General features: G+C 39.4%; 1 protein-coding gene across 1 annotated transcript; it reads right to left on the reverse strand.

Annotated features, from left to right (window-relative positions):
* Window positions 1–4,063: 4,063 nt before the first annotated feature.
* LOC149303528 (vomeronasal type-2 receptor 26-like) lies at window positions 4,064–25,899 on the reverse strand. The gene is made up of 7 exons (XM_089480761.1): window positions 25,651–25,899; window positions 12,053–12,225; window positions 10,959–11,250; window positions 8,705–9,559; window positions 7,567–7,794; window positions 6,397–6,523; window positions 4,064–4,974 (listed from the first exon to the last, which is right to left on the reverse strand). Exons 1-7 carry the CDS (start codon window positions 25,897–25,899, stop codon window positions 4,064–4,066), a joined length of 2,835 nt encoding a protein of 944 aa, XP_089336887.1.
* Window positions 25,900–26,181: the final 282 nt, after the last annotated feature.

Here is a 26,181-nt window from a genome sequence, read left to right on the forward strand (position 1 = left end):
TATTGAGGGCGATTCCATGGTCAGAAATACTAAAAGATAAAGGAGTTCAGGATGGATGGGACTTTCTCAAAAGGGAGATACTGAAGGCACAATTTCAAACAGTTCCAGTGAGAAAGAAAAACGGGAGGTGTCTCAAGAAACCAGGATGGATGACTAAGGAACTTTCAACTGAGCTAAGTTTGAAACGGAACATGTATAAGAAATGGAAAAAGGGGGAAATCACAAAAAAGGAATTCAAAGAAATAGCAGGCATGTGTAGGGGTAAAGTCAGAAAAGCTAAAGCGCAGAATGAACTCAGGCTTGCTAGAGAGGTTAAGAACAATAAAAAGGGCTTTTTTGGATATGTCCGCAGCAAGAGGAAGAAGAAGGAAACGGTAGGGCCACTGCGTGGAGAAGATGGCAAAATGCTAACAGAAGACAAAGAAAAGGCAGAATTACTCAACACCTTCTTTGCCTCAGTCTTCTCAGAAAAGGCAAAGGGTGCTCAACCTGAGGATAATGGAGCAGAGGACAGAATAGGGGAATTTCAGCACAGAATAAGTAAAGAGATAGTAGAGGAACACCTTGTTAATCTAAATGAATATAAGTCTCCGGGACCAGATGAACTCCATCCAAGGGTATTAAAAGAACTGGCAAATGTAATATCGGAGCCATTGGCAATCATATTTGAAAACTCCTGGAGAACAGGAGAGATCCCAGCAGACTGGAGGAGGGCAAACGTTGTCCCCATCTTCAAAAAGGGAAAAAAAGATGATCCGAAAAATTATCGTCCAGTTAGTCTGACATCAATCCCAGGAAAGATTCTGCAGCAGATCATTAAACAGAGAGTCTGTGAACATCTAGAAGGCAATTCCATAATCACAAAAAGCCAACATGGTTTTCAGAGAAAGAAGTCATGCCAGACAAATCTAATATCTTTCTTTGATAAAATTACCAGCTTGGTAGTTGAAGGGAATGCTGTGGATATAGTATATCTTGATTTCAGTAAGGCCTTTGACAAGGTTTCCCATGACATTCTTGCAAACAAGCTTGTAAAATGTGGGCTAGACAAAGGAACTATTAAATGGATCTGTAATTGGTTGACCGGCCGAAGCCAAAGGGTGCTCAACAATGGCTCCTTTTCATCCTGGAGAGAAGTGACCAGTGGGGTCCCACAGGGCTCTGTCCTGGGCCCAGTGCTATTCAACATCTTTATCAATGACCTGGATGACAGAATTGGGAGCATACTTATCAAATTTGCAGATGACACCAAATTAGGGGGAATAGCTAATACCCCAGAGGACAGGACCAACATTCAAAATGATCTGAATAGACTAGAAAGCTGGGCCAAAGCTAACAAAATGAAATTCAACACAGAGAAATGTAAGGTATTGCACTTAGGGCGGAAAAATAAAATGCACAGATATAGGATGGGTGACACCTGGCTGAATGAAACTAGGTGTGAAAGGGATCTAGGAGTCCAAGTAGACCACAAGTTGAACATGAGTGAACAGTGTGATGCGGCAGCTAAAAAGGCCAATGCTATTTTAGGCTGCATCAATAGAAGTATAGTGTCTAGATCAAGAGAAGTAATAGTGCCACTGTATTCTGCTTTGGTCAGGCCCCACCTAGAATATTGTGTCCAGTTCTGGGTGCCACAATTAAAAAAGGACATTGAGAAACTGGAGCGTGTCCAAAGGAGGGCGACAAAAATGGTGAAGGGTCTGGAAACCATGCCCTATGAGGAACGACTTAGGGAGCTGGGGATGTTTAGCCTGGAGAAAAGAAGGTTAAGAGGTGATATGATAGCCCTGTTAAATATTTGAAAGGATGTCATATTGAGGAGGGAGCAAGCTTGTTTTCTGCTGCTCCAGAGAACAGGACCTGGAACAATGGATGCAAGCTACAGGAAAAGAGATTCCACCTGAACATTAGGAGGAACTTCCTGACAGTAAGGGCTGTTCGACAGTGGAATGCACTCCCTCGGAGGGTGATAAGAGTCTCCTTCCTTGGAGGTCTTTAAACAGAGGCTGGATGGCCATCTGTCAGGGATGCTTTGATTTGGATTTCCTGCCTGGCAGGGGGTTGGACTGGATGGCCCTAGTGGTCTCTTCCAACTCTACGATTCTATGATTCTATGAAACCGGGGAAACTATCACTAGTACTTCCGTTTTCCCTGGATTCACACTGAGTTTGTTCTCCCTCATCCAGCCCATTACCGACGCCAAGCAGGCATCTAGAGGAGAGATGCCATCCTTAGTTACTGCATCAGTCGGAGACATAGAGAAAATTATCTGGGTGTCATCAGCGTACTGATAACACCACGCCCCATGTCTCCGGATGATCTCTCCCAGCGGCTTCATGTAAATATTGAATAGCATAGGGGACAGAATCGCTCCCTGAGGGACACCAGATGTCAGGGCCCTCCTATCGGAGCGACAGTCCCCCAGCTCCACCATCTGGGATCTACCCGAGAGGTAGGAATGGAACCACTGTAAAGCAGTGCCCCCAATTCCCAACTCCCCCAGGCGTCCCAGAAGGATACCATGGTCGATGGTATCGAAGGCCGCTGAGATGTCCAAGAGCACTAACAGGGACACGCTCCCCCTGTCCATGCCCAGACGGAGATCATCAACTAAGGCGACCATAGCCCGCCTGGAAGCCGGTTTGAAATGGGTCCAGAAAATTTTGTACGTCCTGGGGGCAAACTAGGCTTAGGTGCATGCGTAAAGCACGCACTTTCCCTAACCCTAGTATGTCCCCAGGATGCACTTTACGCCCATGTGGAACGGGCCCCTGTTTCCCTTCGCAATACAGCATTAGGTACACAGCGAGCACCGAAAAATTAGGGCCGAAAAATTAAATGCACAGATAGAGAATGGGGGACACCTGGCTGAATGAAACTACATGTGAAAGGGATCTAGGAGTCCAAGTAGACCACAACTTGAACATGAGTCAACAGTGCAATGCGGCAGCTAACAAGACCAATGCGATTTTAGGCTGAATCAATAGAAGTATAGTCTCTAGATCAAGGGAAGTAATAGTGCCACTCTATTCTGCTTTGGTCAGGCCACACCTGGAATACTGTGTCCAGTTCTGAGCACCACAATTCAAAAAGGATGTGGAGAAACTGGAACGTGTCCAAAGGAGGACAACTAAAATGGTGAAAAGTCTTGAAACCATTACCTATGTGGAACGACTTAGGGAGCTGGGGATGTTTAGCCTGAAGAAGAGAAAGTTAAGAGGTGATATGAGAGCCCTGTTTAATTACTTTAAGGAATGTCACATTGAGGAGGGAGCAAGCTTGTTTTACGCTGCTCCAGAGACTAGAACACAGAACAATGGATGCAAACTGCAGGAAAAGAGATTCCACCTCAACATTAGGAGGAACTTCCTGAGAGTAAGGGCTGTTCGACAGTGGAACAAACTCCCTCGGAGTGTAGTGGAGTCTCCTTCCCTGGAGGTCTTCAAACAGAGGCTGGATGGCCATCTGTCGGAGATGCTTTGATTTAGATTTCCTGCATGGCAGTGAGTTGGACTGGATGGCCCTTGTGGTCTCTTCCAACTCTATGATTCTATGTCACTATTGATTTCTTGGTTTTCTGGGCATCACAGTCAACTCCACTCAATCTTCACATGTACAGAGATGGATGGGCTGCATTAATGCTGCTGGTGTAATCTCTTTATAGAAAACCTCGTAGTTACCAGGCTTTTCTCCTATCCCTTCTGGCACAGTGTGATTTTCACATACAACTATTAGATGTTTTCATTAAAAGAACTTTCGTGACAAAAAAATGACTTCTGAAAAATTTTCTGGAAAAGTATGTACAGGCATCGGTATGTACTCATATCTTCTTCATTACCACAAAGAACTATGACTGGTGGTTTTACGAATATCTATCCGTAAGCCCTTATTCTTAGCTGTAAAATCTGGACTCTTACGCCATTATATAAAATTCTATTTAATAGAAATTGTACTGATTCCTGTGGTAGGGATATGAGACAAAAAACTCCATTCATAATAAAACAGAAACCTAAATAATCAACGTAGATATGTGCAGACTGGAGAAATGGGGACAAAACATTACATTCTTTGATGTTTTCTCCAAATAAGCTGTTCCCGGTTGTTCAGCTGAGGCCGCAATATAATTATGTAACACTTGGGTGTAAAGATGCAGCCAAGCAACCCAGCACTGGAGGCCAAGATTGAGAAGATCTCTACAGCTACCATGTATTTTCCCTTCGAACTCAGGTAGGCTGGAACAAAGGTCAGCCAAACACTACAAAAGACCAGCATACTGAAAGTGATAAACTTGGCTTCATTGAAAATGTCAGGTAGCTTCCTGGCAAGGAATGCAACAGTAAAACTGATAGTGGCCAAAAAGCCCATATAGCCCAAGACACAATAAAACATAGTCACAGATCCTTCATTACACTCCAAGATAATCTCTTTGATCATTGAATGCATGTCAACATCTGGGAAAGGAGCAGAAGTTGCCACCCAAACTGTACAAATCCCTGCTTGAATAAGAGTGCAGTAAAGAACAATGGCATTAGCCATTCCTTTCCCCACCCACTTCGTCAACCTGGATCCTGGCTTGGTGGCCATGAAAGCCAGAACCACTGTGATGGTCTTTGCCAACACACAAGAAAGAGACACTGAAAAGACAATGCCAAAAGCAGTTTGTCGGAGGAAACATGTTGCCTTCTGTGGACGGCCAATGAACAGCAACGCCGAAAGGAAGCAGAAGAAGAGGGAAATGAGGAGCGCATAGGTGAGGTTCTGGTTGTTGGCTTTGACAATGGGAGTATTCCTGTGCTTCAGGAAGATGACCAGCACCAGAGCTGTGATTGCAGAGCAGAAGAGAGCAACAAAGCCTAAGCTGATCCCCAAAGGTTCTTCATAAGACAAGAAGCTTACATCCTTGGAAATACATAGGTCCTGCTTTTTGTTTGGATATTTTTCATCTGTGCATTTATAGCAATCATCCATATCTGCAGTGAAAAGATATAATCTTAGTTTCACAAAACTGGAATGAATCTTACCCGTGAGCCATATCTTTCTCATAGATATGTGTTTCAAGACAAAGCACTTCATATGAGTAACATGGAAAGAACATGGGCAAGTGAAATCAGAATTCATTTGTCCCACTGAATTGCAGGGGAATTATGTTCAACGAATTTAGATGCAACCCAACATCCTTAAGTGTCCCACGTATTCTACTCTCCACTGCTGATGCTGTGCAATGTGGTAGAAATGGGTCAGCAATCTGTTTAAAGGTTTCAAAAAAAATTAATGGAGATCATGAATGTTCAGAAAGAAAGCTGACATATGTACTGTATACTGAGATGATCCCAGTCAACTAAGTCAGTCTAGCAAGTGGAAGAGCAGGAGTCATCATATTTATAGCAATCAATAAGGGTTACAGTCCATAATCCCCTGTGTGAAAAGATGGTGCCTGAAGCTATATTTACTTTTTAACAAGACTGGTTTTCCCATTTATCAATTACTTACCCTGACAGGATATATTTTTTTTCAACACAAGGATATGAAATGAAAGAGGAAATCAGAAATGTATACAGAACAGAGATAATGGAAGTGTTACTGAAGGATTTGTCTTTTTTTATTTTGCCTATAATAATTTGGACAAGCATGTTCACCAGACCAATACCCTCTTTGGAGTCCTTTACCAAATCCTGGAATGTTACTGATTTTTTTGTATTACTTTATTTCGATTTACTCAATCCGATACTCTCAGTCTTCTTCAAAATGTCAGCTTGGTATTTCCAAGGCCAGGGGCTTATTGAATCACATAATCCTGTTTTTTGTATTGATAAAATAATTTCTGTATTGATACAATCCTCCATAACAACTGCATTTTTATGAAATATTATTTTCCAAGTAGAAAATGATGTTTCTTTTGTAGAAAACACTGTTTTCTGTGTATAACAGCCACATGCAAATTTTGCACAGAACAAGTCGCAAATTGTGAATAACCTTTCAAGACTGCATGGTTTTCAAAGACTTTCTTGCAATAGGAAGAAAATTGCTGAAATTACTTATTAATGTCTTCAAGAAGAATCTTAATGAAGGATTGCATCCCTGCCTATCTGACATGTAGCTGTTCAGTATCACAAGCCTGTCAGAAAAGAATAGGTGACAATTCTAAGTCAGCCCCACAAGTATAGCTGAGTATTAAGACATTCAAAGGGAGATTTTTAACAGCTAAACACGCAAAGTCCTCTTCCTGAATAAATCCATCCATTACACTTTCACATAACCCTTTCCAAATTCCCCCATCATTTGGGATTTTGCAAAGTTATTATTACACATACAGATGCTTCCCAAATGGAATTCTCACTCTTATCTATCATGATAATCCATTTGATAACTCTGTATATAAGTTTACTTCTTACCCTCTTGGTCTGAAATCTTCCCTTCTGGACATGAAAGACAGTCATAACAGCAAAATGGCTCCCCCTCTTTCACTTTCTTACTAGTTCCAAGAGGACACTTTTCAGTACATATAGAAAGAGGCTTCACCTAAACCGTAAATGAAAGGGAAGAAATAAATCAATTAATTGGAAACTTTTACACCACTGAGAGATCCTTTTACATATTAGAAATGGTACAGAAAACAATGACAAAAATCCTATTGTTAATGTCAGTGAGAACAGACCTATTGAATAAATTGTGTTTACCTACAATTGATTTAATGAGTTTACTCAAATTGGGATTGTCACAGGTCTTTCTGTCAATGCTTCAAGGCAACCCTTTCACCTGAGAAACATCCAAAGATTCCTCGTGAATGACACTGGCTCAACGTCCACCCTTAATATACCTTCCCTTAATGTTTAAAGGTCAGGGTCCCCAGTTTGTCCTTCTCTTATTATCTTTAAATCTGTTTGGTAATGTGTTCCCGGCACTTTTGTTGCTATGAGTTGAGACAGTCAGAAGCTTGTCTTGAAACAAATAAAACTCAACTGTATTTTTGTTGTTTTGTTCTTAACTACCCTCGTGTCAATTTCAACCCATGGCGATCTTATAGATGAGAGTCCATTCACCCAGCATGCAGCCTTCCTCTCTTTCTACTTCCCTCCACCTTTCCTAGCATTATTGTTTTTTCCAGTGAGTTGTGCCTTGTTATGATGTGTCCAAAGTATGACAGCCTAAATTTTGTCATCGTGGCTTCCAGGGTCTGAAATAATGCCCATCTGTATGAACAGATCAATTGTTCCTTGTGCTCTTAATTTATTTTATACATTATGAATTTGATTTTACGTAGTCTCTGGACTGGAATAAGGAATTGTTGTTTAATGCTCTCACATAAATGGACACTGACCTTTTTATACAGTCATAACTACATCAATTCAATTTTAAATTTCCTCTAATAGTTTCTAAAGGGGGGGAATTCTGTAAAAGTTAATTTGATAAAGATATTCACGTATTATGTTTTTTCCAGCAACAACAGTAACCACTAATGGTTCATCAGTATTATTGCCAAAATAATTTTACAACTCACGAAGAATGTATCTCTGCTCATTCAAAACTGAGAGAATTCTGAGCTGTTGATGACTGGATCCTACCTGATTGAATAAAGTGGGCCATGTTATGGCATCTTCATTGATCAGGAAATATGGATCTGAACCAGCATGGGGATCAATCCCGCCAACTTTCACTCTAGTAAAGGTTTCGTTGGAGGGAATAATCCAGTTGATAATATCAAATCCGGTGACTAACTGCCATCTCTCGTTAAAGGAGATCTTGTCACCAGCACTGTTATTAAATGACACAGCTTTCAGAAAGTGATGGAGCTAGATTGAAAAGACAAGCATTTCAAATATGATGATATCATGGAATGTTTTCAGACACGAAATCTGTGTGATGTGGAAATCATAGGAGAGGACATTATATAAATTAGCACAATTTTCATAATCTATGCTGTTTGCATAATCCATTAACAGATTGTAAAAATGAAATTGGAGAAAGTAGATTAAACTAGAGGGCATTTGATTTTTTCCCTTTAGACTGTGAGAAAAGAAAGATGGAAATGTAAGCATAGAACTAATTCAGGAACACAGTATTCCACCCTGATATTGAACAATGGATGGAAAATACAAGAAGAGAGGCAATATAGGAACTGTGCCTTTCTCCATTATAATTTTCATTGGCCTCTAAACATAGAGAGGAATGTTTTAGAAGGAGAAAGCTTCCGATATCAATGGAGACCTTTTACACATTTTTGAACACTGATTTTCCTGAGCATTGTAAAATAAATGGAGAACCTTCCTGTCTACAAGAGGTTCTTACTTTCAGGAAAAAAAATTGCCTCCCATGTACAGGGCTGAAAGAAATCCCTGAGAGGTTATGGGACTATCACACTTTCCCTGCTCAGGCACTTAGCATACAAAGTTTTCAATACCAGAATAGAAATTGCAATGGGTCCTTGGAATCTGCTGGGTTTCGTTCCTGTGGATATCAAGATCTATGGATTCTCAAACTCCCATTATATACAATAGGGCAGCAAAATAGTGTCCCTTATATAAGATGGCAAAAGCAATGTGTGTTTTTTATTATTATTAAAGAAACAACAACAATATTTCTAAGCTGTGGATGTTGGAATCTGTGGATGACGAATCTATGGATACATAGTCAGCTGTACTACAGAGACTGTGAACTGTTGTAACACACAAAAATGTCAGGAAGGCATGTTCAGTTCATTACCTGCCATGGTTGTTGGTTATGAATTCTCTGCTTCTTTCTGTCCATCACTGCTCTGTGTTTGGGCCTTGAGCAGTACATGGCATGTAAGGCATGAGCCACAGCATACACACTGTTGTAGATGCTGTAGCTGTGTCCAGTCATATTCATTTCAAAATAAGGCCCAGGAAGACTGTCCAGTTTTTCCTCTCCAGTGCAAATAATGTCTTTCTCCTCATATACAACTTTATGTGGGAATATACAGCCAAATGCCTGCTCCCAGAAATCTCTGAAAAAGCCATCTCCTTTTGGGTCAGAGATGTTTCTGCTTTGAATAAATGACTGAAATCCTTCTACAACGTTGGAGTGAATTGTGAAGGACAGAGCACCATGGATTATTTGTGTCTTCCATGTCCTCTGATAGGCGAGTGAAGTGAGCTCCATCTGTGCTGTCATTACCCATATTTTCGGCTTATTTATTGCATGTTCTAGATGTGACACATATGGCAACCATCTTAAAAACACTACTGTGTAAGATTCTCCATAGACTACCAGTACATTGGCATTGCTGGCCATGATTTTATCATGAAGACTTGCCCCCCCTTGTAGCATGTTTTCCATTTCAGAGACAAATGATAACATAGGGATTCTATCTATGAAGGCAAAACAGATTCCATGCTTGGAAAACTGTGGAACCACATTTCGCACAAATCTTTCCCCATTGTCATTATCCGTAACAATGAGTGCAATCCATGTCCAACTGAAATGAAGAAGCAAAGAGAGAATCCCTTCATACTGGAGACTTTCCTGTGGGACCATCTGGTAGAAGGAAAGGTTTGGCGTTTTATCATGCATCTCTGGAGCTGGGCCATATATGAGCTATGGAGACAGATTAAGTGAAAGATGACGACAGAGTAACCATCCCAAAATACTGTTAAGTTTTTTGTTACAAGAATAGTGAGAAACAAAATGCAGATAGCTATTCACATTTGTGGCTTTAACATTTGCAGGTTTAATTTATTGCAGGTTTGATTAATATCTTCTCTCTGGGAATCTTTAGGTCCTCCAGCGCAATTCAGCCAGACATTGACCATAGAATTGTTCTGGACAGCTTAGAAGTTCCTAAAGAAAACCCCTCTCTAGGGATTTGTACATCATCTGGCATGATTCTGTGATCAATTTCTGGCAGATACTCACCAAAGAATTGCACTGGAGGACCTGGAGATTCCTAGAGAGGTGTCCTCTCAGGGCAAAAGAATAGTGGTTTTTATTTGTGGTTTTTCTACATTCACAGGGGTCCTTCACCTTCTAAGCCCAACGAATGTGGAGGGACCACTTTCCTTGTGATGCTGCAACATTTCCTTGTACCATTATTTCTAAGTTTCATTTGATTTCATTTATTAGATTTATTCACTGCTTCACATCAGCCCAAAGAAGGTCTAACACTATTTTCACAGGAAAATAAAATTCAAAAGGTAATACAGAATAGGACATTAACATAGACATTTACCTTTAAATTATATCAAATTTTAATGGGAACTTATAGAACATTCGAGACTAATTGAAAGAAAGAAGCTGGTAGCAGGAGCATTCATAGATTTGAGATTACTTCCTCAGATGCAACAAGTCTATGAAAGCTCATGCTATCAGCTCATGCTTCTTTCAGTTAATCTCAAAGGTGCTACAAGATCCCTTTGTTTACTGATTTTCCAGACTACCATGGCTATGAGTTTGAACCAAATATTAATGTTATTAGTATGTTTTCCAGCTCTTTTCTTGAGTTGTGCGTTTGGAGTTACACATAAATAAATGATCTTTGCTATCACGGAGCTTTACTTGCTGTCAGGTTCTAATCTCTTTACTCTCACATCAAAGCAAAAATCCACTTTATAAAATGGATCTCCTTTTTGTTTGTTTGTACTAATTAGTACATAATGTCAAAAAGAAATTACACAAAAAGAGATAAGTTTAGATTCAAACATTGAATTGGAGGGTTATTGAAAGTTGATCAAAGACACAGTGGAATACCCTTCCTTCCTTCCTTCCTTCCTTCCTTCCTTCCTTCCTTCCTTCCTTCCTTCCTTTCATTCTTTCTTTCTTTATATAGTATAGCCATTGAATTACAGTAATTTCTTTCTTCATTTATGAATGAATTATGAAGGGTATTTTTCTTTGTCTGCAAGATATTTGTGTCTCTAAACCACAAAATGAAAGCAGCAGTGATGCTGGAAATAGATATGAAATTCTTCAGTTCTATAGGACACAAAAAACCCACAACCTGTGGAATTTTATAGATATCCAAGATGGTTGCCACATAAAAAGAGGTTTGGGAGTCCAGTCCACCAATCACTGCTAACAGATTACTCTGAGTGTTACATTTATAGTTGGGGACAAAGCTGTCCGGTGATGATGTAAGTAACATTGTGTCATGATAAGTCCACTTTGCATTTAAATGACTGTCATAGATGAGGAAACCCAAAGTGACATTGGGTAAGAGCTGAGGGTTTTCATTGATCTCCTTTATTGCAAATGCCATGGCCAAGATGTGTTGGTAATTCTTTGGCACTACCCTGGAATAAAAGTTGTATTCTGTCAAAATATGTGTCATTTTCTGATTTTTCAAACCTGAACATTCTTAGTTATTAGAATTTGTTGACAGATGATAGATTAGATAGATAATTAGACAGACAGACAGACAGACAGACAGATAGATAGATGATTGATGGAGAATAAAATCTTCCATTGATAAAATCTTTATAGTAAGATGGTCTACAGAAAGATGAGACAAATGAAACACTATAACTGATCATCTCCAGAAAACAGTATTTTGTACATATCTGCATGGAAGTTACAGAACAGAACAATATTAGCATTCATAATATGGACAGTTTATCCTTTTTCAACTCAGTTGTCTTTTTTTTCAATGGACAATGTAATAAAATCTAAGTAATTCAAACATATTAGAAAGTGCCATTTGGGAATGTAGAGAATACTTACAATTTTTCTCATCTTTGAGAGAAATGATTTCAAGACTAAGTAGCCATCATGAATACAGAAAATGTACACATGAGTAAACCTAGGTTACTAGATTAATACTTGCAATTGCTATAACAATTTAAAAAAAGATTTTTGAAATAATGTTGGAAAGCTAAGATTCTTCTAATTGTGCCCCCCCCCCCCCCATTTTGAAAGTTTACACTATTTTATCTGTATTTACATGCAATGGCATGTCATTCTGGTCATTCTGCAATGGCAACAGCAACTGGCCTTTCATGCAAAGCAACAACATTCATTCTGGTCATGCAACATGGTTCATTCCTGAAAGGCAAGAACAGCAAAAGAAAAATAAAGTTAACAAAAATCAATCCTTACCCTATTTCCTCAAATAAGGTTGGCGGGGGTGGTTTAGTGAGGTCTATTGAAGGGATAACAACGAAGGACTGAGAAGCAATGGCACCAATGAGGACATCTCCCAATTGAATGTACTTGCGAAGTGGAGGGTGTGGATCCTTAACCATGCATTTAACAACACGGCCCTTGCATACCTGGTGAGGAAATAACAACAACAGTGCCACTACTAACACAACCATCCTAAAGGGTGAGTTCAAGCCTTCATTCAAGAGACGGAATATCTACAAACCCTGTCATCAGAGTTTCAGATTACACAACAAGTTGGTTTGCGGGATGTGAATATAAATAATCTTTGCTCGTAGCCCTTGTATTACATATATTGACAAGAACCTTCATAGTCTTTGCTATTTCTTTGACCAGTGGTCCCTTAAATTTCACAGGGATTTCAAGCAGCAGCACTAATTGCAGTACTTTTGAAATTATAGGGGAAGAAAATTATCAAGTCAGAGGTAAGGATCCCTGTGGAATCCCTGCACTTGTTTGTCAAAAATCGTTTCCCTTTCTGATTAATTGAAAAGCTAAGTCACTCTACTTTTGGACTATGGCCCTCAGCAAGGAAAAGACATTAGAAACAGAAAGAAATGGGGTGCAAGAGAAGAAATCAACTGTTTCATGATAACACTGGCCTCCATGACAATATAATCTTGGGAAAATGTAATTTCTCTATGAAAAATTCATTTGTACTAGTTTTCCCTGCCTTCATATTATTTTTTGGATTTGAATATAGATATTCCTAGACCACACCTAAAATATAGAAGCACAGTTAATCTGCTGAACTAGAGAATCAGCTTTGGTAACCTTGCACATCTTCACAGGATCATTATCTTGAAACAAGGGAAGTCGAGATCGATGCTTAATATCTATCTCTCCTTCCAGTCCCTCTCCTAACCAAAGAGATCTGAGGGTCATTCCAACTGTACCACAAACCCTGTCTCTGCTCCTGTGCAATGCCAGGTCTATTAAAAACAAGTCCCACATTATTTACGATCTGCTGGAGGATAACAACTGTGACCTGGCATGCATTACTGAGACCTGGCTTGGGCCTGAAGGAGAAGCTGTGTGGGCTCAGCCCTACCTGCCGGGTACTCAGTGAAGGACCAGACCAGGTTAGGTGGGCGGGGGGGGGGGGGGGTTGCCTTGATCCATAAGAACACCATGTCCCTATCCAGGAACCATGTCCAACAAACTTCCTATATTGAGTGTATTTACCTGACCCTGAAGGCCAGAGACAGTTTAGGGATTCTGTTGGTCTACTGGCCACCCCGTGCGCTAGCAGACTCTCTTACCGAGCTGACACAGTTGGTCTCGGAGCTGGTGCTGGAGTCCCCCAGGCTTTTGGTCCTGAGGGACCTCAACATCCCCTTCGCGGCCAACAAAATTCCATCAGGTGCGGCTCGGGAATTCATGGAAACCATGACAGCCATGGGCCTGTCACAACTGGTCACGGGGCCTACGCATTCTGCGGGTAATATACTTGATGTGGTCTTTTGTACGGACATGGAAATTCCATGGGCGGAAATAACCAATATTTCTGCCTTGTCATGGACGGATCATTTCCTGGTAGAGGCTAAAATCAAGGCATCTACCCAGATCCCCCCTATTAGGATGGTCCACCCTCAAAGGCTGATGGAACCCAAAAGGTTCCAAGAAGCCTTAGAGGGATATATGGTTGGAAATGACAGCAATTCTGTTGATGCCCTGACTAACATCTGGGACTCTGATCTCTCCAGGGCTATACACAGTATCGCTCCCAAGCGTCCTCTCAGGCCTGCTTCCAAAAAACAGCCCTGGTATACGGAAGATCTCCGGGCAAGGAAGCGGGTGCTGCGACATCTAGAGCATGACTGGCATAGACACCAGCGCTTATCCGACAAGGCTCTCCTAGACCTCCTATTGAAGGACTATGGAGAGGCGATAGATGCAGCAAAGAATTCGTTCTGTGCTGCACATATCACGTCCGCGGAGTCACGTCCAGCAGAGCTGTTCAGGGTAGTGAGGGAGCTTACTCAGCTCCCCCCTGCCCCGAACCCTATTTTAGAACCATCTAAAGCCTGCTGTGACCAATTTAACAACTTCTTCGTGGATAAAATCTCTCGGATAAGGGCTGATCTTGACGCTAGTATTAGTGCAGATACCAGAGTAGAGGTCTCCAGATCGTCCGTGGACTTGATTGTACTGGATCATTTTGAGTCTGTTAGTACCGAGGAAGTGGACAAGATCCTTAGAAGTGTTAGGAAGACAACCTGCTCCCTCGATCCCTGTCCCTCGTGGCTAGCGGCTCAGGGGGGAACGGTAGTAACTTCCATGTTACACCGTATAATTAATACATCACTGAGGAATGGGCAATTTCCATCTAGCTTAAAATTGGCCACTGTAAAACCATTGCTAAAAAAGCCCTCCCTCGACCCCCTGATGCATAATAATTATCGGCCAGTATCGCTATTGCCATTTTTAGGGAAGGTGATCAAGAGGGCGGTTGCAATCCAGCTTCAATCGATCTTGGATGAGACGGATTATCTAGACCCATTTCAAACCGGCTTTCAGGCGGGCTACGGGGTTGAGACTGCCATGGTCTCCTTGGTCAGTGATCTTCGTCTGGGCATGGACAGGGGTAGCGTGTCCCTGTTAGTGCTCTTGGACATCTCGGCGGCTTTTGATACCATTGACCATGGTATCCTTCTGGAGCGCCTGAGAGAGTTAGGAATCGGGGGCACTGCACTCCAGTGGTTCCGCTCCTACCTCTCGGGAAGGTTCCAGATGGTGCAGCTGGGGTATGTGTGCTCCGATAAGAGGGCCCTTACATCTGGTGTCCCTCAAGGAGCCGTTCTGTCCCCCATGCTTTTTAACATCTACATGAAACTGCTGGGAGAGATCATCCGGAGACATGGGGCGTGGGGTTATCAGTACGCTGAAGACACCCAAATAATCTTCTCTATGTCTCCGACTGATGCAGTGACCAGGGATGGCATCTCTCCTCTCGTGGCCTGTCTGGAGTCGGTAATGGGCTGGATGAGGGAAAACAGACTCAGCTTGAATCCAGAGAAAACAGAAGTGCTCGTGATAGGTTCTCCTGGCCCGGGGACGGCGGTGGTTCCACCTGTCCTGAATGGGATCACGCTTCCTGTGAAGGACTCAGTACGCAGTCTGGGGGTGCTCCTTGACGCGTCGCTCCACCTCACATCCCAGGTGGATGCGACGGTCAAGAGCACCTGTTATCAGCTTCGGCTGATACGCCAGCTGCATCCCTACCTGGGCCGGAGGGACCTTGAAACAGTAGTACATTCTCTGGTAACCTCTCGTTTGGATTTCTGCAATGCGCTCTACATGGGGCAACCCTTGTACCATATCCGGAAGCTGCAACTAGTGCAGAATATGGCAGAAAGACTGGTCACTAATACATCTAGGGCCAGTCACATAACACCGGTCTTAAAAGACCTCCATTGGCTGCCTATTCGCTTCTGGGCGCAATACAAGGTGGTGGTTATTACCTATAAAGCCCTAAATGGCTTGGGCCCAGGGTACTTAGAGGACCGCCTCTCTCCATACAATCCGCCCCGCACACTCAGATCAACAGGGCAGCAACTGCTAAGAGTTCCAGGGGCAAGATTAGTCACTACCACCAGGAGGGCCTTTTCCACCTCGGCCCCCACCCTCTGGAACTCGCTGCCTGTCGAGCTCCGCTCGGCTACCTCCCTGACCCAATTTAAGAAGGGGTTGAAAACACTCTTTTTTGAGCAGGCCTACCCCTAACCCCTCCCTCCTGAATGCCCTCCTCCCCCCTCCGCCAGCATCGGTGAGCTGGCATGAGTTTTTTAGTGTTTTTAATGGAATGTTTTAATTGTGTTATTGTTTTTACTTTTGTATGTATTTATATTTTGTTGGAAACTGCCTTGATATTTGAAAGGCGGTATATAAATAAAACTTTATTATTATATTATTATTAAAACAGAATATGAATGTGTTGGCAAGATTAATGTGTACCTACAGGTGCCTACATTAATTGGTCATGTGTCCTATTTATGAGCCATCAGCACATATTAAACCAGGGTTCACCCCTTGGGACTCTATTGCTGCTAAGGAGACCAATAATAAGCTTCAATCACTCTGTTTGTCCTTTCCTTTAATCTCTTATAAAGAGGACCACATTTCTTATCTGTTAGTCTCTTGGTAGCAAACCCAGTTGAGCAGAGAAGGGATCTTGGGTTCATGGAAGCTAGCATCAAGTAAATTCTCCCAGAGGGTTTTCTAATCCAGGTAGTTCAAACTGGGCCTATTTGCCACACTTGATTCAGCAGTCAACTTTTATATAACAGCTGATAATTGTAATGTGTTTAACATCTTCTCAATCTTGGCCTCCAGTGCTGGGTTGCTTGGCTGCATCTTTACACCCAAGTGTTACATAATTATATTGCGGCCTCAGCTGAACAACCGGGAACAGCTTATTTGGAGAAAACATCAAGGAATGTAATGGTTTGTCCCTATTTCTCCAGTCTGCACATATCTAAGTTGATTATTTAAGTTTCTGTTTTATTATGAATGGAGTTTTTTGACTCATATCCCTGCCACAGGAATCAATGTAATTTCTATTAAACAGAATTTTTTATAATGGCGTAAGTGTCCCAATTTTACAGCTAAGAATAAGGGCTTAAGGTTAGATATTCATAAAACCACCAGCCCTAGTTCTTTGTGATGATGAAGAAGATATGAATACATACTGATGCCTGTACATACTTACCCAGCAACATTTTTCAGAAGTCATTTTTTTCATGAAAGGTTTTTTTTAAATGAAAACATCCTAATGTTTGTATGTGAAAATCACACTGTGTCAGAAGGGGTAGGAGAAAAGCCGGATAACTACTAAGTTTTCTATAAAGAGATTACACCAGCAGCACTACATAAACCTTATGCAGCCCATCCATCTTTGTACATGTGAAGATTGAGTGGAGATGAGTGTGATACCCAGAAATCCAAGAAATCAATAGTGACACAGAATCATAGACTTGGAAGAGACCACAATGGTCATCCAGTCCAACTCCCTGCCATGCAGGAAATCTGAATCAAAGCATCTCCGACAGATGGCCATCCAGCCTCTGTTTAAACAGCCCTTACTGCCAGGAAGTTCCTCCTAATGTTGAGGTGGAATCTCTTTTCCTGCAGTTTGCATCCATTGTTCTGCGTTCTAGTATCTGGAGCAGCAGAAAACATGCTAACAGACGTTAACATTTAACATGGTTATATATTTAACATAGCTTCTTACATATTTCAGTTGCTTATTCCATAACCAAACCCTTTAACATGTAAAGGTTGTTTCACAAGAAGTGGATTTGCCCTTGGTTTCAGGTTTCTTAAAACAACTGTACTTGATCAAGGTGCTTTGATTTTTCTTCAGTGCTCATGAGTTTGTAAAAATTAGAGCAACTTACATTGGCCATGCCTCAGAGCCTTGCTGGTATTAATATCACCATCACCATCATCACCATCATTGTCAAAACAAGGCAGAGTTGTTAGCACTAAAAACACAAAAAACACATTTTGGAAAGTCACACTCTCTCCGCTTCAGAAAGACTGGGGCCATGCCTCTGAAGCTTGCTGATATCAATATCATCATCATCATTGTTGTTGTCGTCGTCATCGTCAAAACAAGACAGACTTGTTAGCATTAAAAGCAGAAAAAATACACTGGAAAAAATACACTTTGGAAAAAAACACTTGGGGAAAATACACATTGGAATGGAAATGGCCACCCACCTCCACCTCCTTCTTGTCCTCCGCCTCCTCCTCCTCCTCGGCACAAAATGGTGCCAGGAAATGGCCCTTTACCCTCCCCGTGGCCCAGAGCCAGAGGCCTAGCCTCAGTGCTTCTCCTCCGTCTCTTCCTCCTCCTCCTTCGAAGCTTCACCTCCTCATTGAGGCTGGCTAATGGCAGACTGGGGCTGGCCCTGCTGTTCTGCTATTGGCCAGCCAGCCTCAAGGGGATGAGCTGCTCTTTCTTAGCCCCGTGCGTGGGCACACAAGTGGGGTGCATGTGAGCTGCCACCGGACATAGCCAGGTTAACTGCCGCAGGTGGTGCCGGCACGTGGAAGCAGAGCGTGAGGAGGAGGAGGAGGAGGGTGGCTGGCTGGCAGGAGCAGGAGCAGGCCACAAATCCGGGAATTGGAAGCAACCGGGATGAGACCATCCCGGTACCACAAAAAATGGGAATGTCCTGCCTCCCGGCGGGACATGACAACCCTACTCTCAAGTCCCTCTTGCAAGACATTGCTTCTTATGGAAAAACCTCTCCAGTTAAAACCATCTCTCCAAACCCTTTTGCAAGACCTTGCTTCCTGTGGAAAAAAAACCTCTCCATTTAAAACCATCTCTCCAGTCCATTTTGAAATAAGAAAAACTTGAAGTACCAAAACACCAGAGAGCCTTTACTTTGGCATGATGTTATGCCTTCCCTCAGTTGTCCTTGAAGGTTGATAGAAGGAGATTCCCTTCTCAGACAGACAGAGCATGTATTACTTCAGAGCTTATATACTATAGGGACATCTACCTTAGCCTTATTTCATCATTATTGTATAAATATCAAGGACACACTAGTAACTTTTATACTTCTTTGTTTCCTTTGGACACCAGCCCTGATATAACATATAATGTTGTCAGATTATGTGCAGCTGCAGTTAAAATCTGTCAGGCAATGACCTCTGTCGTAGCCTAGTATCAATCTTTCTATGCCACACTGGATTTTAAAATGGCATTTTAAATAATATTTTAACCTGTGTTTTTACCTTCTTTAACTTTGTATCCCGCCTCCCCCCCCCTTTTTTTTTTGCACATGTGCTAGTCTAAGACCATAATAAAGATGGAGTGAACTAGCACTGAGCCAGGCCAGTTCAAGGAGTCTCAAACTGGATTATTTCTGCAGTGTGTTTTGGACCCTAGTCATTCCTGTGGATTATATTATTCACTGAATATATAAAATAATCCTTTCCACTACAAACATAGGGAAATGTTTGAGAAATGGCTTGCAATAAATTTAAAAACAAACAAATAAAAAAGCCCTGAAAGACCTGTACAAGAAAATAACAAAAGGTTCAGCCACTAGAAACCTAAACACAAATCTGGATGCAGTGCATAAATTCTGAGTCATATGTGCTGTTGTTGTGTGAACTGATCTAATGGAAGCATACTTACTCATCCCATCAATCCAAACCAGCTCCCCTGGACAGTTGGAAAATGCTACACAGAGGTCTGAGAACCCCAGTGACTGGAATGAGTAAGGATGGAACAGTAGGGAGAAGCATTGTCTGCAAGTGGAGCTCTCCAGACCATTGAAGACAGACCATGGATCTGAAAGAGTTCATGTTGTTGTACACTATAGAGATCTTTAGTGTGATACAGAAGCTGACAGAGAAAATATTTTAAAACATGCAGAAATAAAACTTCATAACTGGGGTGAAATTTTTCTTAAAAGCTTAAATGCATGACAAGTTATTTCCCCCATAATGTGGGGAAAAGGGACCCTTCAAAAACCAAGAATTTCCTAAACAGTACCAAGTTTTTCCTATAGCTCCATTCATTATGGCGGGATACAAACCGCCATATAGTACGTATAGGATACGTACTAGGGTTAGGAAGGGGCGGTGCTTCTGCACCCCCCTAACCCTAGTACGTATCCTATACGTACAAGATGGCGGCGCCCCTTCCACATGGGCGCCGCCATCTTTACGTACTGGACGCATAGCGTCCAGACGTGTCGCGGCACCTATGACGTCGCGAATGCGCCTGCGGCGCTTCGCGACGTCATCAGTGTGCCGCAAGAAGAAGCTCCGAAATGGAGCTTCTTTTTTGCTCCGCGCGGGAGCCGTGCAGTTTGGCTGCTGCAGCTCCCGCACGGAGCAAACGGCGGCGGGGGGGAAGTGCCGCAAAGCGCCGGTTTGTATCCCACCTATGACTCTGTTCTGAGATACAGCTTTGCCCCCTCCCTCCATGTGTAGATACATATGCATAGATAACATGCATACACCCAAAGCTCCGTGTCATCAAAATCTCAGCCTTATATAATATTGTCAGATGATACTGGCAAGAATTCTTCATTGAAAGCTGTTGGCTCAGAAACAATGAAAGCCTGAGAAGCAATGACACCAACAAGGAAGTCTCCTGACCGATGAGACATGTGAAGTGGAGCATGTATATCATGCATCTTGCATTTAACAGAGTGATTGTTGCCTAAAACATTAGGAAGAAGTACAAGCAGCGCTGTCACCACAAATAAGATCATCCTGAATACAAACCAACATCTTCTGTTTCAGTGCAGGTGCCCCTACATGCCTTTTAATGAAATATTTTGGGTTACATTTTTTCTTTTTTTCTTTTTTTTTTATTAATATATAAATATACATACAAACATTAGACATATTACACATCCACATTTAAACATCAACAAACAAACAAACAAACAAACAAATATGTATTTACATACATCTTGAAAATTTCTTGTCTTATCTACTCTCCATTATTTAAGTTCCATCTGGAACTCTTTACCTCCAAATCACTTTTGTAAATACATATTTTACATATAAAAATGACGTTTATTCTAATTTTTGTTTCTAAAAAAGGGAGAAATTTCAACTGACAAAAGTAAAAAGGTTCTATTTCTAAGATAAAGATGAAGTCATTTGTATTATTTCCTTTTAAACAGATCCTCTGTTCTTATATACTAAATTATTTAATCACCGCACTTCTTTTTTCCATTTTCATTCTCAATTTCATCTTTTTCTCTCTATCTGCCTTTTACATACACTACTTTATATCTCATAATTATACTACCCATTATATATTTACATGTAAAAATTCTTCCTAATCATACCCTTTTATACACACATATTCCTTCATCTCTCTTTCCTTTCTTATTTACCTGTCCCATCCTTTCTCTGTCATTGCATATATTTTTCCCCTCCTTATCTATTTTTCATTCTTATTTCTTTCTAGCTTGTTTTCCCAATAATTTATTATTAAATTTTCTCCATTGTCTTCTTCTCTTAAATTTCTAGTAAGTAGATCTAACTCTTTCATGTCTAACAACTTTTCCATCCATTCTTCTTCTGTTGGTATCTGAGATGATTTCCATTTTTGTCCATAAAGTAGTCTAGCTGCTGTTAACATATACAGTATTATTTTCCAATACTTATTTTCCATCTCTTTCTGTATTACCGATGTTACATTTAATAGATACATTTCCGGTTTCATAACAAAGCATATCCCCAAGATTTCCATAATTGCCCTATGAATCATTTCCCAATACTTCTTAGCTTTCCTGCAGCTCCAACACATATGTAGGTAGGATCCCTTTTTCATCTTACATTTCCAACATTTTGGATTTGAGTTCTTATTCTTATTTATCTTTGCCAATTTAAGTGGAGTCAAATGCCACATATACAACATTTTATAATAATTCTCCTTCAAATTCTGACACATTGTAAATTTATTAGTTTTCCGCCACATTTTTCCCATATTTCTAAATCTATATTATGGTTTATGTATTGGCTCCATTTTATCATTGTTTCCTTCACTGCCTCTTGTTCAAGTTGTCTTTCCAATAACAATTCATAAAAATTACAAATATTTTTCTTGGTCTCTCCAAAAATTATATTTTCTAGTTTCTTCGAGGATTCTTCTGTTCCAATATTTTCTAACTCTTTTTTTGTTATCTCCACTAATTGCTTATATCTAAACCAGTGTATTTTTATTCCTATATTTTCTATTTCCTCTCTCGACCTTATCTTCATTCTGCTTTCTCCTTCCTTTGTTATCTTAACTAGATCTTTAAAAGTAATCCATTGTCTTTCTACATCTGCCATTTTACAATTTTCCAACCAACCTTCTTCCCGTGATACCCATAAGGGCATTTTCTGATAGAATCTTGATTTGCATTTTAACCATATTTTCATTAAGCTTTTCCTAATACAATGGTTATTAAACTCCTTACTCTCAGTTGTTTTTCCAAACCAGATATGTCTATGCCACCCAAACTTAAGATTGTCATGTTCTAAATTTAATATTCTCTCATTCTGTAGTGTACACCATTCTGTAATCCAAGATAACCCACAGGCATAATAATATAATTTCAAATCAGGTACTTCCAATCCTCCTCTATTTTTACTATCAATTAATATGTTCCACTTGAGCCTGGGTTTTTACCTGCCCAAACAAACTTCGTCAATTCTCTCTTCCATTCCTTAAAATATTTGTCCTTAATAACTATTGGTATGCTTTGAAATAAAAATAAAAATCTGGGCAATATGTTCATTTTTATTGCTGCTATGCTTCCGGACAATGAGAGTCTTAATTTTGTCCAACTTGCTAAGTCTTTTTTCATTTCTTTCCATACCTGCTTGTAATTTTCTTCAAACAAATTTACATTTCTTTTGGACATTACTATTCTCAAATACTTAACTTTATTTTTAATTTTGAAGCCCGATTTTTTTTGTAGTTCTAATTCTTCCTCCTTATTAAGATTTTTAGTTATTACTACCGTTTTTTCCATATTTAATTTGAATCCTACCAATTTACCAAAATCTTTTATCTCTTTTACTAATTCTTCTACACTTTTAAAGATTTCTCCAGGTATATAACTATGTCGTCCGCATAGGCCCCCCAGCTTATAACATTGTCCTTTTATTCTAGGCCCACAAATTTTGCAATTCTTTCTAACATTATCATTTAAGATTTCTATAGTTAATACAAACAGGAGGGGGGACAGGGGACAACCTTGTCTTGTTCCCTTTTCTATTTTAATTTCTTTTGTCTTCTCTCCATTTATCCAAATTTGTGCCGATTGATCTTTATAAATGGCTTCCACCCAACGTATAAAGACATTTCCTATATTTATTTTTTTCAACATTTCCAACATAAATATCAAATTGACATTGTCGAATGCCTTTTCTGCGTCCAAAAAGCACAGTGCAGCTTTTTTCTCTTTATTCCTTTCATAATATTCAATAATGTTTAAAACCATCCTATGATTATTTCTCATTAATCTTTCTGGAATAAATCCATTCTGATTGCTATGTATTCTATCTTTCAACACTTTTTTTAGATGTTCCGCTAATATAGATGTTAATATTTTATAGTCATTATTTAACAATGCAATTGGCCTAAAATTAGTAGGTTCTTTCACATCTTTACTTTCTTGTGGAATCAGAGAAACCATTGTATCTTTCCATGACTCTGGTTTATTTTCCATCAAAATACTATTATATAGTTTTTCTAAAGGCGTAATCAGTACACTTTCCATTTTTTTTTAATATATGGCAGGCAAACCATCCCAGCCTGGGGTTTTTCCACTTTTCATTCTTTTTATACTTTCTGATATTTCTAATGATGTTATTGGCCCATTTAGGATTTCCCTCTGTGTGTCCGATATTTTTTGCAATTCCAGCTTTTGTAAAAATTCCTTTTCTTTCTCCTGATGTCTTTCTTTTTCTGTTCTATCTTTATATAAATTTCCAAAATATTTCCAAAATATTCTTTTCAGATCCTGTGGGTTATTATATATTTTCCCTTCATATTAAATTTCTGTAATTAGCTTCCATTTTCTCTCTTTTTTCAATTTACGGGCTAACCATTTCCCTGCCTTATTCGCATTTTCAAAATTTTTTTGTCTATTACACCTTAATTTCTTTTCTGTTTCCTTAATAATTTCTAAATTTAATTCTTTTTGAAGCAATTTAATTTCTAATTTGATTTTTTTATTAGTCGGATTGTTTCTCAACTTTTCTTCCTTTTCCTTTATACTTTTCAAAATTTTATTATTCTTTTCTTCTCATGATTTTTTCTTTTCTGCTCCCAATTTTATAAACAATCCCCTTGCCATTGCCTTGGATGTATCCCATACAGTACTCATTTTCATTATTCCATCATCATTCTCTTTATAGAAAAACTTTAATTCCTCCTTAATTTTATTCACTTTATCTTCTTCTTTCAACAATTCCTCATTTAATCTCCAATGGAATTCTCTTTTCCTATCTAATATTTTTAATACAATGGGGTTGTGATCTGATCTAATTCTCGGTAGAATATTTATTTCTTGTATTTTGGGTAGTAAGGTGTTGCTTATCATAAACATATCAATCCTAGACATTGTTTTATGACTCTCTGAATAATATGTGTACCCCTTAGCTTCCCCATACTTGTATCTCCACACATCTTCTATTCCACAATTTTTCATAAGTTCCTTCACCATGTTAGGTAACTTCCCTGTCTCCCATACTTCTTTCTACTTTTTCCTATAGACGATCTATCTTGTAAAGGGTTCAGTACCCCATTCCAATCACCAAACAACAGTATATTATCTGCTTCTTGCTCTAGAATCTTATCTTGTAATTTGGCAAAAAAAAATCCCTTTTTATTCAAATGGTGCATACACACCAACAACTAACGCTTTCAGATCATTCCCTTTTATTTCTACCCCAACGTACGATCCATTGTTATCTTTAAACACTTCCTTACTCTGTAAATTATTATTAATGTAAATTGCCACCCCTCTTTTCCTCTTATCAATTGAGGATACATAAAGCGATCCAAGTTTTACATTTTTTAAATATTTAACCTCTTTTTTATTTATATGAGTCTCTTGAATGCATGTTATGTCAGCTTTCTGTTTTTCCAAGAAATGAAAAATACTTCGTCTTTTTGCTCCAGAATTTAATCTTTAACATTCCATGAAATAATCTTAAGACTCATCATATATAAGTCAACCAACACCAACAATACTCAATAGTCCATTCCCTCAACCTCCTTCCTCTTACTTCTCTCTTTCTTATTTTTATATGCTTCTATATCTAATTAATCTTCTATTATTTTTACTTCTTCTTCTTCTTCTAATTCCAAATTTGAATCCAATAATGCTTTTTCTTCTGCTCCTTCTATTTCCTCTCTTTTTTCTTCTCTCTGTTTTTTCTTTTTATCCTTATTTCCTTTCTCCTTTACTTCTTTTTCTTTTTCTTTCTCTGTCTCCTTTCCTAAATCCTTGACTATTCTGTCAAATATCTCGTTGGCTTTGTCCACTGTATTGACTCTGTGTCTTTTCTGTTTATAACTAAATGAGATTCCCTCCAATCTTTCCCATTTATAATCTATTTTATTTTTAGTCAACAGCTTCGTCAAGAATCTATATTCCTGTCTTTTCTTAAGCAGTTGACCTGGGACATCTTTAAAAATACTAATTTCTCTATCCTCAATTATTAATTTGTTCATGAAACTTTTTTGGATTTTTAAGTCTTTAATCTTTGTTCTAACTAAATAAATTAACACATCTCTTGGTAGCTTTCTTTCTCTAGCTATTCTTGAATTTATTCTGAACATTTTATCTATTTCCAAATCTAACCTTTCTTCTGTCAATTCTACAAAATCTGCTAATGGTGGAATTATTAACTCATATAAATCTTCCTGCTCCTGCTCTTCTATTCCTCTCAATTTAATACTTTTCTCCCTATTTTTTAAATCCAATAACATAATTTGTTGTTCTTCATATTGTTGTATTTCTGTCATTATTTTTGACTTCTCCTCTAACTCCGATGTTATGTCTTAATTCTTTGATATCTTTCTTAACTTGTACCACTTCTCCTGTAATCTTTTCCACTATTCCTCCAAGTCTATCAATTTCTTTTTTCATGTCTGATCTCATCTCAGCTCTTGTTCCCTTCAATTCCTCTCTTATTCCCATTTCAAATCTTGTCATTTGTTCCAAAACTTGTCCTAATTGCGTTCCTTCTTCTAAAGTTCTGTCAAGCAACTCAATTGAATTTCTTCTCTGTGTCATAGTTTGTGTCTGTGTAGCTCCTCCTCTTTTATAAACCCTTCTTCTCATTTCTAGAGGATTTTAGTTTTGATTGATTTATATATCAAGGTTCTTTATTTTTAAATAATCTATGTACCAATTTCCAGCCTCGATTTTCTTTGTTTTAATTGTTTTTCTCCTGACAATTTCCTTCCTCCTTAACTCAAATAGTTAATCTTTTTCACCTGATTCTAATTATTTTTAGTTTATTTAGGTGACTTTCTTCATATGCATTTTCTTTTTTCTCCATTATAAATTAACTCA

Source organism: Sceloporus occidentalis, unplaced genomic scaffold, assembly GCF_023333645.1.
Source record: "Sceloporus occidentalis isolate IW3139 unplaced genomic scaffold, rSceOcc1.0.p SCAF_14, whole genome shotgun sequence".
In the NCBI taxonomy this organism is placed as follows: domain Eukaryota; kingdom Metazoa; phylum Chordata; class Lepidosauria; order Squamata; family Phrynosomatidae; genus Sceloporus; species Sceloporus occidentalis.